This window comes from Aspergillus homomorphus (assembly GCF_003184865.1).
Source record: "Aspergillus homomorphus CBS 101889 unplaced genomic scaffold BO97scaffold_18, whole genome shotgun sequence".
In the NCBI taxonomy this organism is placed as follows: Eukaryota; Fungi; Ascomycota; class Eurotiomycetes; order Eurotiales; family Aspergillaceae; genus Aspergillus; species Aspergillus homomorphus.
This window is the reverse complement of record NW_020291904.1, coordinates 335568-348207: the sequence shown is the minus strand read 5'-3', so window position 1 is coordinate 348207 and position 12640 is coordinate 335568. Positions and strand designations below refer to the sequence as shown.

The window sequence follows — 12640 nt, the reverse complement described above, 5'->3', positions numbered from 1 at the left end:
AAACATCCATCTCGAGGATATTTGAGTTGGGAGAAGGACTTTCTTAGAGTAATTGTTTTGCTTGCTTGACAGTTTGGAGTCTACGCATTGCGATCCTGCATTTTTACGCACTCTGTTTGCTGCCTGATCCAATTATTCATTCTGGTTATCCGTGGTTTTGACTTTTTCCCTATCTGCATCTGAGCTGGCCGAGGGAAGCTGGGCTGGCTGTGACTCGACCGAGCCCATCGATGCCGTTTCCCCCCGCCCGTTCGGCTTCGGCGACTTTACCCCGCTGTGTTGTCAACGCTGAGCGCTCTTATACTCATTTTCCGTACCAGCTTCACCACACCTCCTTACCTTCCCTTTACCTACGACAATCCCTCCTTGGACGCCGGGCTAGGTCTTATCTTCGCTGTGCGTCGTCGTCTGCTCATTCTGGCGTGCTAGGCTTTCCGAGCCTCGTCTCCACACCCTCCTCTTTCCGACGTACTTTCTCGAGCTCCAGACCAGCAGCCATGACGGCTACCAAGATCGATGGCACCCAGATTGCCAAGAATATCCGCGAGGGACTGAAAACTGAGATCCAGAAGATTCAGGAAACCAACCCCAGATTCAAGCCTAGTCTGGTTATCTTCCAGGGTGCGTGGTGACCCCTCGTCATTTCTCCGCACTGCGACCATTCGAGTACTGACTTAGCTTGGGATCTTTACAGTGGGCAGCCGCTCCGATTCAAGTAAGTTTCCTGGGGTATTCAATTGCTGGTGGAGGGTTGCGGACGCTAATGCATAGCCTCAGGCACTTATGTGCGCATGAAGTTGAAGGCTGCTGAGGAGGTATGGTCAACCCTAGGTGACTCAATTTATCTTTATGCTAACGCAATCAATCGTCACAACAGACGAACATCCTCTGCAAGATCATCAATTTCCCCGAATCCGTCACACAGCCCGAGGTTCTGCAAGAGATCACTAAGGCCAACAATGACCCCTCGGTACACGGCATCCTGGTTCAGCTACCGCTCCCCAAGCACCTGTCCGAGCACACTATTACCTCTGCTGTCGCGGACGAGAAGGATGTCGACGGATTCGGTGCGATCAACATTGGAGAATTGGCTAAGCGAGGTGGCCGGCCTCTTTTCCTGCCTTGCACCCCCAAGGCTGTCATGAAGCTTCTGCAGGAGAGCGGCGTCGACCCTGCCGGCAAGGAAGCTGTGGTTCTTGGCCGCAGTGACATCGTTGGCAGCCCCGTCAGCTATTTGCTCAAGAACGCCGACGCAACTGTCACCCTGTGCCACTCAAAGACCCCCGACATCGCCAGACTTGTGAAAAACGCCGACATCGTCGTTGCCGCCATTGGACAGACCGAGTTTGTCAAGGGAGAGTGGCTGAAGCCTGGCGCTGTCGTCATTGATGTTGGTATCAACTACAAGGCCGATGCTACTCGCAAATCCGGCCAACGACTTGTTGGAGATGTCGATTTCGAGTCTGCTGTCCAGGTTGCCTCTCAGATTACCCCGGTTCCTGGTGGTGTTGGCCCCATGACGGTGGCCATGCTGCTGGAGAACGTGGTTACCGGGGCCAAAGCCTACTTCGAAAAGCAGAAGGATCGCCACATTACTCCCCTCCCAATCAAGTTGACCAGCCCTGTCCCCTCTGACATCGCTATTTCCCGCGCGCAATACCCCAAACAAATCACCCAGCTCGCCTCAGAGATCGGTATCGCTCCCCATGAGCTCGAGCCCTATGGCCACACTAAGGCCAAGGTCAACCTGTCCGTTCTCGACCGCTTGTCTCACCGTCGCGATGGTCGGTACATCTTGGTTTGCGGTATTACTCCTACTCCCCTGGGTGAGGGTAAGTCTACCACCACCCTTGGTCTGTCCCAGGCTCTCGGTGCCCACTTGAACCGCATGGTGTTCGCCAACGTGCGGCAGCCTAGCCAGGGCCCTACATTCGGTATCAAGGGCGGAGCTGCCGGTGGAGGATACAGCCAGGTTATTCCGATGGACGAATTCAACCTGCACTTGACTGGCGATATCCACGCCATCACTGCCGCCAACAACCTTCTGGCGGCCGCCATCGAAACTCGCATGTTTCACGAGGCCACTCAGAAGGATGGCGCCCTCTACAAGCGCCTGGTTCCTGCCAGGAAGGGCAAGCGTGAGTTTCAACCCATCATGTATCGCCGACTCAAGAAGCTGGGCATTACCAAGACCAACCCGGACGAGCTCACGGAGGAGGAAGTCCACCGATTTGCTCGCCTTGACATCGACCCTGAGACCATCACATGGCGCCGTGTTCTTGATGTCAACGACCGTCATCTGCGTGGAATCACCATCGGGCAGGCTCCCACTGAGCGTGGTTATACGCGTGAGACTGGTTTCGACATTTCTGTCGCCAGCGAATGTATGGCGATCCTTGCGCTGAGCAACAGCCTCGAAGATATGCGTGAAAGACTGGGACGCATGGTCGTTGCCACCTCCCGCAACGGTGACCCTGTCACTTGCGACGATATCGGTGCGGGCGGAGCTCTCGCGGCCCTCATGAAGGATGCCATCAAGCCCAACCTCATGCAGAGTCTGGAGGGTACTCCAGTTTTGGTCCACGCCGGCCCCTTCGCTAACATCAGCATTGGCGCCAGCTCGGTCATTGCCGACAAGTTGGCCTTGAAGCTCGCGGGTACAGAGCCGGATGAGGACCACGACGCCCATACCGGCTTCGTTGTCACCGAGGCCGGCTTTGACTTCACTATGGGCGGAGAGCGTTTCTTCAACATCAAGTGCCGTTCGTCCGGCTTGTCTCCCGACACTGTGGTCATTGTGGCTACTGTCCGTGCCCTGAAGGTGCATGGTGGCGGCCCTGAGATCACCCCTGGTGCTGCTCTGCCTGAAGTGTACCGCACCGAGAACGTCGACATCTTGCGCAAGGGTTGTATCAACTTGAAGAAGCACATTGAGAACGCCCGCCAGTACGGTGTACCCGTCGTGGTGGCGATCAACCGCTTCGAGACCGACACCGAGGCTGAGATTGCCGTCATTCGCGAGGAGGCCCTTGCGGCGGGCGCGGAGGACGCAGTCCCCGCCAACCACTGGGCTGAGGGCGGAGCCGGTGCGGTGGACCTGGCCAAGAGTGTCCTTGCCGCTAGCTCCAAGCCCAAGGACTTCAAGCTCCTGTACGATCTGGACGGCACCATCCAGGAGCGGATCGAGCGGATCGGTAAGGCGATGTACGGCGCGGAGAAGGTCGAGTTCAGCGAGCTGGCCCAAAAGAAGGTCGATACGTACACCGCGCAAGGATTTGGCAATCTCCCGATCTGCATTGCGAAGACGCAGTACTCGCTCAGTCACGACCCGGCCCTCAAGGGTGCTCCGACCGGCTTCACTGTCCCCATCCGTGACGTTCGATTGGCGGTCGGTGGTGGATATCTGTAAGACTCCCCCTGTTTAGTTGCGCTGTCATGTGGGCCTCGGACTAATTGTTATCTAGGTATGCCCTTGCAGCAGACATCCAGACCATTCCGGGTCTGCCGACTGCCCCCGGTTACTTGAATGTGGATATTGATCCCGAGACTGGAGAGATCGATGGCCTCTTCTAGATGGGTCGTTGTTGTGCGAATTTTTGTATAGCTTGCTTTTCTTTCTTTGGTTTACATATTGATACTCATGATCTCGCATGATGATTCACCGACTACGCTGGGCGCAGGAGCACTGGCGGGATGGATCTATTTCAACATTTAAAGCATGGCTCGTTCATCAGGGCTGGCGTTCCTCGGCTAGAAGGCTAGTTAGAGGATATACTTTGTCACTTTCAACAAAATAGAGTGGACTTGGATGTAGATGTGGAATTATAATAGCTACACAATTCGAAATACAAGTAGACCAAGTGGAGACTCGAGGGGTGTTATCATGATCTTGTCCGGGTAGCATCTAGCCGAGCAACGTTTACTACAAGTTCTACTAAATGAGTGCAACCAACTTACTACTTACTACCGAGTCCGGAGGGCGGGTGAAAGATGAGTCAGCTCCAGGCCGGGGAGTGGTAGGCCAAGTCCGGCAAAGCAGCGATTTCGGTGGTTAATGGCCCGGGCGGAGATTTCTCCGTTGGTGAAAGTGAGTAGCCGCGGGAAAAAAAGCAGCGGTTAAGATCGGCTGGGCGGGAGAGAACAACCGTTACAATGAGATTGATTGAGGAATGCAAAGGGATTTGTCTTGTCCCTCCTTAAGCAGGTTGTCAAGTGATGATGATGGGTTAGGGAGAGCAAGAAAATCATGGTAGTATTGCCGAGACGAGACCATGAAGCGCATATGATGCGACGACTTCGCCCTCCGGGGATGAATGCCCAGAGTCCGGCTTCGGCGACCAGCTGGGCATGGGGACCGCAATAACGGTGGGCGGAAAGGGAAATATTGGAGAGCAGCAAATGACTGAACAGTGGTCACAGTCACAGTCACAGTCACAGTTCCCCCGGGGAAGGGCAAAAGGGTTTTTCCTGCTGGGATAAGAGCTGTCGGTCTGCCCTTGTTTTAATCGAGTTCCTTCCTGAGTCCTGACCATCCTGTTCTTCCTTTTTCCATTTCCTGGTTCTCTTGTTCTCTCAAACAAAACTATTTTCCGGGTTGTCGACGTCGACACTTCCTCTCCGTTCTGCCCCGTAGATAATCAGTGCCCACTGACTGGACTGGACAAGACATTGGGTAAGTATGCAAAGCAAAGAAAGAAGAAGCAGCAGCAGAAGAAGAAGCTCCGGCTTAACGGCAGCTTCCGAACTTCCCCCACCACCGCCCTCCTTCCATCCGAGCTCTATTCTTCTCTCCATTCCCTAACTCTTCCCTCGACCATCACTTTATCCCTCGGGTACTCTCGCGGGTTTCCTTTACCCTAGTCTCTCCTATTGTTCCCATCTCCCGTTACCGAATTGCTAATCCGTGTGGGCAGTTTCCCCGGTTCCTCCCTCAATTCTCTCTCCCCTCAGCCCCAGATATTCGGAACAATTCATTGCGATGTCGTCTGTCCGGTTTACTTCCGCTTTGGCGCGCCGTCCCTTCGCCGCCGCCGCTGCTGCTGCCCCTCCTCTGCCGGCCCCTCGTCGCTTACTTTCTTCTACCTCTTCCTCTTCCTTTTCTTCTCCTACTTCTTCTTCCTCTTCCTCCCTTGCCTCTGCTCGTTCTCTCCGATCCATTGCTTCCGTCTCGCCCCGTGTCTCTACTACTGCCTCTCCCCGCTGGTCCGGTCTTTCCTCCATCAATTTGACTCAATCCCGCACCATGGCTACCGAAATCCCCAAGATCAAGGTCAAGAACCCCGTCGTGGAGCTCGACGGTGATGAGGTATGTCGCCCCTGGAGCTGGTTGGGCTTGCATGGGGTGTATGCATGGCTTTATAGTCGGCTGTCTTACCTCTGCGTCGGAGACAGGTGCGCCATGACGACTGGGCGCACCTGAAAACGCGGGGTGGCATAGCCGCGGCTGCATTCACCCATGTGGCCAAGCACCAATCTCTCCGACGATTCAACGCTCTGGAAAGCTCTGGATCGTAGATCTCTCGACATGTGCTAACAATGTTCCTAGATGACCCGTATCATCTGGAAGGAAATCAAAGAGAAGGTGAGTCTGCCTCGGCTGGGCCCCTCGGGGGGCAATGGTCTTACCCGTGATCTCCCGGACTTGCATGCTAACTAGGACCCGCTTTCTATAGATGATTCTGCCGTAAGTGACATTTCGCTCCGATCTGCAAGTATGAGACAGTCCAATTGAGAACCCCTGTCCAGTTACCTTGACATCGACCTCAAGTATTACGATCTGGTAGGCGCCTCCTATCCGACTCAACTCACGTATACCACCCCGGCCATTGGGGACTGACAACTCGTGCAGGGTCTTGAGTACCGTGATCAGACCGATGATCAGGTCACCGTTGAGGCCGCTGAGGCCATCAAGAAGTATGGTGTCGGTGTCAAGTGCGCCACCATCACCCCCGATGAGGCCCGTGTGGAGGAGTTCAAGCTGAAGAAGAGTATGTTGTGACTGTACCACGCGAGATATCGGGACCGGTCTCACTAACAAACCTTGTTCTGCAGTGTGGCTGTCCCCCAACGGCACTATCCGTAACATCCTGTAAGCTCCGAATCACAAGTACCCCTGGAAGATCTTGTGCTAAAAGTTTTCCAGCGGCGGTACCGTCTTCCGTGAGCCCATCATCATCCCCGCCATCCCCCGTCTCGTCCCCGGCTGGACCAAGCCCATCATCATTGGCCGCCACGCCTTCGGTGACCAGTACCGTGCTACCGACCGCGTCATCCCCGGTCCCGGCAAGCTCGAGCTCGTCTACACTCCTGCCGGTGGTGAGGCTGAGACCATCAAGGTCTACGACTTCCAGGGTGGTGGTATTGCCCAGACTCAGTACAACACTGATGACTCCATCCGCGGATTCGCCCATGCCAGTTTCCAGATGGCCCTGCTCAAGGGTCTCCCTCTGTACATGAGCACCAAGAACACCATCCTGAAGAAGTACGATGGTCGCTTCAAGGACATCTTCCAGGAGATCTACGAGGCCACCTACCAGAAGGACTTCGAGGCCAAGAAGATCTGGTACGAGCACCGTCTCATTGACGACATGGTCGCCCAGATGATCAAGAGCGAGGGTGGCTTCGTCATGGCCCTGAAGAGTGAGTACTGCCGATGTAGAATAGACGTTGACATGTACTGACGAGCTTGGCAGACTACGACGGTGATGTTCAGTCCGACATTGTCGCTCAGGGCTTCGGCTCCCTTGGTCTGATGACCTCCACTCTGGCCACTCCTACCGGTGAGGCTTTCGAGTCTGAGGCTGCCCACGGCACTGTGACTCGTCACTACCGCGAGCACCAGAAGGGCCGTGAGACATCCACCAACCCCATTGCCTCTATCTTCGCCTGGACCCGCGGTCTGATCCAGCGTGGCAAGGTCGATGAGACCCCCGACGTCGTGGCCTTCGCCGAGGAGCTCGAGAAGGCTTGCATTGACGTTGTCAATGAGGAAGGTATCATGACCAAGGACTTGGCTCTGGCTTGTGGCCGCAAGGAGCGCGAGGCCTGGGTCACCACCCGCGAGTACATGGCTGCCGTTGAGCGCCGCCTCAAGGCCAACCTCAAGGCTCGCCTGTAAATCTTTTACCTCTTGCATTTCTGAATATCATTTAGCGTGCGGCTCATAAGGCTGGTTTGTGATTTCTAGTTATTGTTTCGAAGGACGACATACCATAGTGACCATATTGTACAGTTCTGGGCTGGGAGGAGGGGCGATCGCACGAGACCCTTGACCAAATGCCAAGTCAATGATGTATAGCATCTTTACCATTATATGCTCTGTCGCCACGTTGCTCCTACACTTCCCATGTGTGATGAAGAAAAAAATATGTACATGCCAATCGAATAATGGAAGATGCCTGCTAGCAACCTTGTTCTGCCTTCTGTCTTTAACTAATTTTGGGAAACTTAATAATTAAGAATTCCCAAGGGTCGCGGCCGGACTGGGCGAATCCGGCGATGACCGCCTGCCGAACCGTGGGTACGACAGCCAGCGGGACTGGCCTATATTCACTTGCCCAAGCTTCCCCGCTGGTACTGATGCAATTGAGTATTGCTTGATGCATAATTTCCACCCGTTACTGTGGGAGCTTGCCACCGTCGAAATGTTTAAACCTTGGCTTTTCAGCAACTGCACCGATCGATCTTCATGCGACCACGCCAAACACAAGTTACACCACCCACTGCGACAGGTGACAACGAAGGGATCCTAGGCTGGCAATCGCGGTGATCGCGATCATCAAGCGACACGATGTACGCTGTGCCCATTGCGATCACCTTTCTCTCCTTGGTATGCCTGGTTGTCGCGCTGCGTCTGTACACGCGATTACATATGGTTCGGACACCAGGCATGGATGATCTGCTGATCGTCGGTGCGCTGGTTCGTTCTTCTGGGGCGTATCGCAGTTAAGGGTTTAAGCTAACGAGGTATCACAGGCGGCCGACATTGTGTTCTTCGCCTTCCTAATAGTTGGTAAGCTTATCTATGCGCCGTTCTCGCTGCCTGATCAACCGCTGATATCAATATAGAGGTCCAAAACGGCTTAGCCGAGAAGAAGGCACAGCTCAGTGAAGACGTTGTACGAAAACAACTCAAGGTAACGTAACACGATACCTTCAGGAGCCCCACGACTGGAACTTCAGTTTCAAGATGTATCTAACCAGTGGGATCAGGCTCTCTACATCACGATTCCACTCTACAACCTCTCTCTGACCCTGACCAAACTGTCCTTGATATTCCTTTACAAGCGCCTCTTCCCGACGAAGTCCTACCAAATCATCCTGGCCATAACCTTATGTTTTGTGGTCGCCACGGGGCTGTGGATGGTGTTCAGCGCAATCCTGTTTTGTAACCCTATTCGCTCGTTCTGGGACACCTCGCTGCCGCACACCTGCCTTCCGGAGACGGTCGTCTGGAGTCTGAACGCCGCGTTCCAGATCTCGACGGACCTGCTCCTTGTGATCCTGCCGATGCCCGTGCTGGCGAAGCTGCAGATCCCGAAACGCCAGAAGGTCGCGCTGATTCTCATTTTCGCGTTGGGGTTCTTGTTCGTAACACTTATCCTTCTTTCAGCTTTCACCCACTAACTTGAGCGTATCTAGCGTCTGCGCAACGAGCATCATCCGCCTGACGACGATCGTGCACCTCGTCCGATCACCCGACTTCACAGGTAAGCCAATCCCCATACCCTTTCCTACCACCAATCCCAAATCCCCATCAGCAACCCACTAACCAGCCCCCACAAACAAAAAGAAGGAAACGGCCTAGCAGCAACCTGGTCCTTCATCGAATGCAACGTCGCCATCATCTGCGCCTGCCTACCCCCACTCCGCCCCTTCATCATCCGCTTCTTCCCGCACCTGATGCCCTCCCGCGCGCGCTCCTACCACCCGCACCCGCCGCGCGAGAAACTGTCGCGACCCAGCCGCACCCCCGCCGGCGGCGGCGGTAGCAGCAGCAGCAACGCCGTGCTAAGCAGCAGCCAGAACCCGTTTGCGCCGGCAAGCGCCAGCTACGTGACCAGCGTCGCGGGGACGTTCTCCATGGATAGTCTCTGTCTTGGGCTGGGGGACTCCGGGCAGAGCCATCCGCATTCTCATCATCAACGGCATCTTGAGGCGGAGGCGGATGGAATTCAGGTTGTGCAGGAGTTGAGGTGGGATTCTTTTGCTGTTGCGGAGGGGGGGCAGGGGGTTGGGGTTGCGGTTTGAGATGGGTTCTGTGTGATTCCTCGCTGATCCAGAGTGGAGTGAGCTATGGTGGGCTACTACGTTGCGATAGCCTGTGGTGATAGGTTGTTTTTTTTAGCATTGCATTGCCTCGGTTGTAATGACAGCGTTGCAGGGCTCTTCTGGTGTGGTGTTTTTAACCAATTGATCTGATTCGAGTGATAGATGAATCTGGTGGATTTACTTTGTCTTTGGGGCTCAGATTGAGGTGGCCAGGGAGCTGACCTCGGAAGAGAAAAGCTGGAGAGGAGGGGGGTCTGGGGGTTCTCCCCCCGGATACCCTTACCTCTGGTATTCAGATTAAGGTGGCCAGGAAGCTGGAGAGAAGGGGGTTCTGGGGGTTCTCCCCCGGCTACCTTTATCTCTAGTATTAGGATCGAGGTAACCAGGAAGTTGGAGAGGAGGAGGGTCTGGGGGTTCTCCCTCCGGATACCCTTACTCCTGGTATTCAGATTAAGGTGGCCAGGAAGCTGGAGAGAACCTGCAAAACGCACTCACAGAACGCAGCTCCCCGATCCCTATAGAGAAAGAGAAAGTAAAGTTTACCACTAATGCAAGGATGGTCAAACACAGCACAATAGCTCTCACTCCTTTCCATGTATGCACTGCGAGCATGTATGTAGGTAACCGACGCCCGCACGCACGGTTATTATGATCCGCGGGTCTAGACTTCGAGTTTACCTTTTGCAGTTGCAGGAAAACAAGGATACAGTACAGTAAGCTTTGGGTGTATCCTCATACAGCTGAGACGATTCTTTGCTTCTGCCGGGCTGGGCATGGTGCATCGGGCTGGTTGGAGATATTTGTATGAGGATCGACGGTATACCTAGTACTGTAGTTACTTAGTAGTATACGGAGCAGTTCGGGAAGGAAAGACGAGAGCTCGGCGCTGGGCCGGGGCCGGGCCCGTCCTTGGCGTGAGTACCTGTAGGTTTGGCTTGAGATTTGGGTCCGGGGTATCGGGCGGTGAGATTATTGCGTCGTGCGTGGGTGGGATTCTGCCTGCTCTACTCCTCCTTGTAAACTACTACACTGGACATTGAGATAATCTGACAGACACCATTCATCAAGATCATACCCATCCATCCAGCCTATACTCCAGCACGACACACCCACTCTACATCCCCCGCACAGAACAACAGACAGACAAGTACAAAATGTCATCCACAGACCCAATCCTCCGCATAACAAGCTCAACCACAATCCACGCCCCCCTCGACAAAGTCTGGACCGCCCTAACAGACACCACCACCTGGATGAGATGGAACCGCTTCGTCCCGGACGTGACTATCCGCGAGCAGCCCACCACACCTACCTCTGATTCCACTCACGACAGCGCCAACACCAACGCAAATACCACCTCCTCGATCCTACAAAAAGGAACCCGCCTAACCTTCCACGTAAACATGCATCCAGCCGCCTCGCCCTCCGCACCGGAATCCCTAGCTAAGGTTGATAATCATGTCGGGCTGGTGGTTTCGGAGTGTGTTCCGCCTTATGCTGTTGGTTCTAGCCCGGAGATTGGAGGTGGGGGTGAGAATGGGGAAGGGGATAGTACCGACCCTGCAGACAGCGCTACACCGACACAAGCACCCCCCGCAACCCGCAAAGCAACCATAACCTGGGCAAATGATACCGCCTTTCAGGGCCGAGTAATGGCGACTCTTCACTCCGCGGAGCGGGTGCATGAGCTTATTGAGCGGGAGGTTCCTGACCCCGAGCACGGGGGCACGAGGACCGTGACGGAGGTGACGAATTGGGAGGTGCAGTCTGGGTATCTGGCGTATGTGGTTAAGTGGATGTTTGAGGGGCGGTTGGAGGAGAATTTTGGGGTGTGGGTTGATGATCTTAGGGGGTTTGTTGAGGGAGAGATGATTCAATAGCGGGGAGAAGGGGGTGAGGTTGTTGAGAGTTGATAATGTATAAGTATATATCAGAGTAGCCAGGTTGGTAGGGAGTAGGGCTGACATCATTAGGGACTGCCATGTTCCGTCTGTTTGGTCCTTGTTCGTACTTAGGCACCGAGGCTTGGTGTTGAGCTTGGTAGCGGTGTGGTGGGTACTACTAGGTCCAGTACCTGGTCAATGCTGCAGTGCTGGTCCATGCTGCTCCCGATTGTATCTGCAATAACTACAAGTAGCTCTAACTTGATACTGCAATTCCTACCTCGTGTTCGCGAGATTGTTTACGACCCGCCCCGCAATTCCCCGAATCGCCCTCTCTATCTCCGAGTGCCGCGTCATTTGCTGCCCTGATGCTCTGATCTGGGTGGCGCTATAAATGCACCCGACAGGTAGAGATGCGGTCACGCAGATCTCCAACCTTGAGCTTGCCCGCCAGTGCTCATCAGACACTCCTACCCAACCGCCATGTCCGGAAGCTCCACCCTCCTAGCGGCCCTAGCCAGCCGACGCTCCTACTACGCCCTCCGCCGCGAATCCCCGATCCCGGACTCCAAGATCCGATCGATCCTCAGCGAGATCCTACTTACAACACCCTCGGCTTTCAACTCGCAGACCACGCGCATCCTGGTCCTGCTCAAACAGGAGCACGACAAGCTGTGGGACATCACCCGAGACACGCTGCTCGCGCGCATCGGAGCCGAGCGCTACGAGAAGACCGCCCCGCGGATCGAGGGCTTCCGCGCCGCGTACGGCACCGTCCTCTTCTATGAGGATCAGACCGTGGTCGCGGAGCACAAGGCCAAGTTTGCGTCCTACGCCGAGCACTTCGAGGCCTGGTCGGAGCAGACCAGCGGCATGCATCAATTGAGTGCGTGGACGGCTCTCGAGACCGAGGGCTTCGGCGCGAACCTGCAACACTATAACCCGATCATCGACGATAAGGTCGCCACCACCTTCCAGGTCCCTGCGCATTGGAAATTGCGGGCGCAGTTGGTGTTTGGTGCGCCCCAGGGTGGTGTCCCCCCGCCTAAGGAGAAGAAGCCCCTCGATGAGCTGATTCGCGTGCTGGGGGATGATAGTGATTGAGGAGGAGGAGGGGTAGTTAGTTCAACCTTGATGATGACTCGATAGATCTATTTTTGGGTTATGGGAGTGGTCGTTGGAGGCGGGGTTATCGGGGCTTATCTGGGGTGAATGCTGTCCGTTTCGTCCATAGATTGATTTACTTATAGATTTGAGATGGGTTACGGAATGATAAGGAATGCAACTGATTCGATGGGCAAACACGGCTATCGCACACTTGGGGGTTCAGGCGACCGTTAGCTTGGCACGGGGCTGTGTAGTATGTATCCAATATCCATAGTAGATCAGGATTTCGAGGTTCTGTCTGTCAATCTCCGGAGTCACAAGTAAATTTGGGCTGAATCAGACCCAAAGTGCGCGATTCGCCATCGTTGTTGCTTGTTGTT

The 12640-nt window shown here is 54.8% G+C and overlaps 5 protein-coding genes across 5 annotated transcripts; all 5 read left to right on the top strand.

Moving 5' to 3' along the window:
* Positions 1-497: 497 nt before the first annotated feature.
* BO97DRAFT_345569 (C-1-tetrahydrofolate synthase) lies at positions 498-3573 on the top strand (the record flags this gene model as incomplete). Its single annotated transcript, XM_025691775.1, has 5 exons — positions 498-621; positions 695-715; positions 778-815; positions 878-3405; positions 3465-3573. 5 exons carry the CDS (start codon positions 498-500, stop codon positions 3571-3573), a joined length of 2820 nt encoding a protein of 939 aa, XP_025551410.1.
* A 959-nt stretch (positions 3574-4532) lies between these two features.
* On the top strand, positions 4533-7400 carry BO97DRAFT_405601 (NADP-dependent isocitrate dehydrogenase). Its single transcript, XM_025695224.1, has 8 exons — positions 4533-4672; positions 4914-5305; positions 5546-5592; positions 5746-5779; positions 5849-5987; positions 6052-6088; positions 6143-6639; positions 6693-7400. Exons 2-8 carry the CDS (start codon positions 4979-4981, stop codon positions 7115-7117), a joined length of 1506 nt encoding a protein of 501 aa, XP_025551409.1. The 5' UTR covers positions 4533-4672; positions 4914-4978; the 3' UTR covers positions 7118-7400.
* Positions 7401-7789: 389 nt separating this feature from the next.
* On the top strand, positions 7790-9249 carry BO97DRAFT_470459 (uncharacterized protein; the record flags this gene model as incomplete). Its single annotated transcript, XM_025699947.1, has 6 exons — positions 7790-7918; positions 7975-8011; positions 8068-8135; positions 8212-8585; positions 8641-8708; positions 8792-9249. 6 exons carry the CDS (start codon positions 7790-7792, stop codon positions 9247-9249), a joined length of 1134 nt encoding a protein of 377 aa, XP_025551408.1.
* A 1075-nt stretch (positions 9250-10324) lies between these two features.
* Positions 10325-11194, top strand: BO97DRAFT_405600 (uncharacterized protein). Its single transcript, XM_025695223.1, has one exon. It carries the CDS (start codon positions 10425-10427, stop codon positions 11148-11150), a length of 726 nt encoding a protein of 241 aa, XP_025551407.1. The 5' UTR covers positions 10325-10424; the 3' UTR covers positions 11151-11194.
* Positions 11195-11586: 392 nt separating this feature from the next.
* On the top strand, positions 11587-12452 carry BO97DRAFT_477998 (Nitroreductase). The gene has a single exon (XM_025700600.1). It carries the CDS (start codon positions 11637-11639, stop codon positions 12255-12257), a length of 621 nt encoding a protein of 206 aa, XP_025551406.1. The 5' UTR covers positions 11587-11636; the 3' UTR covers positions 12258-12452.
* The last annotated feature ends 188 nt before the right edge of the window (positions 12453-12640 follow it).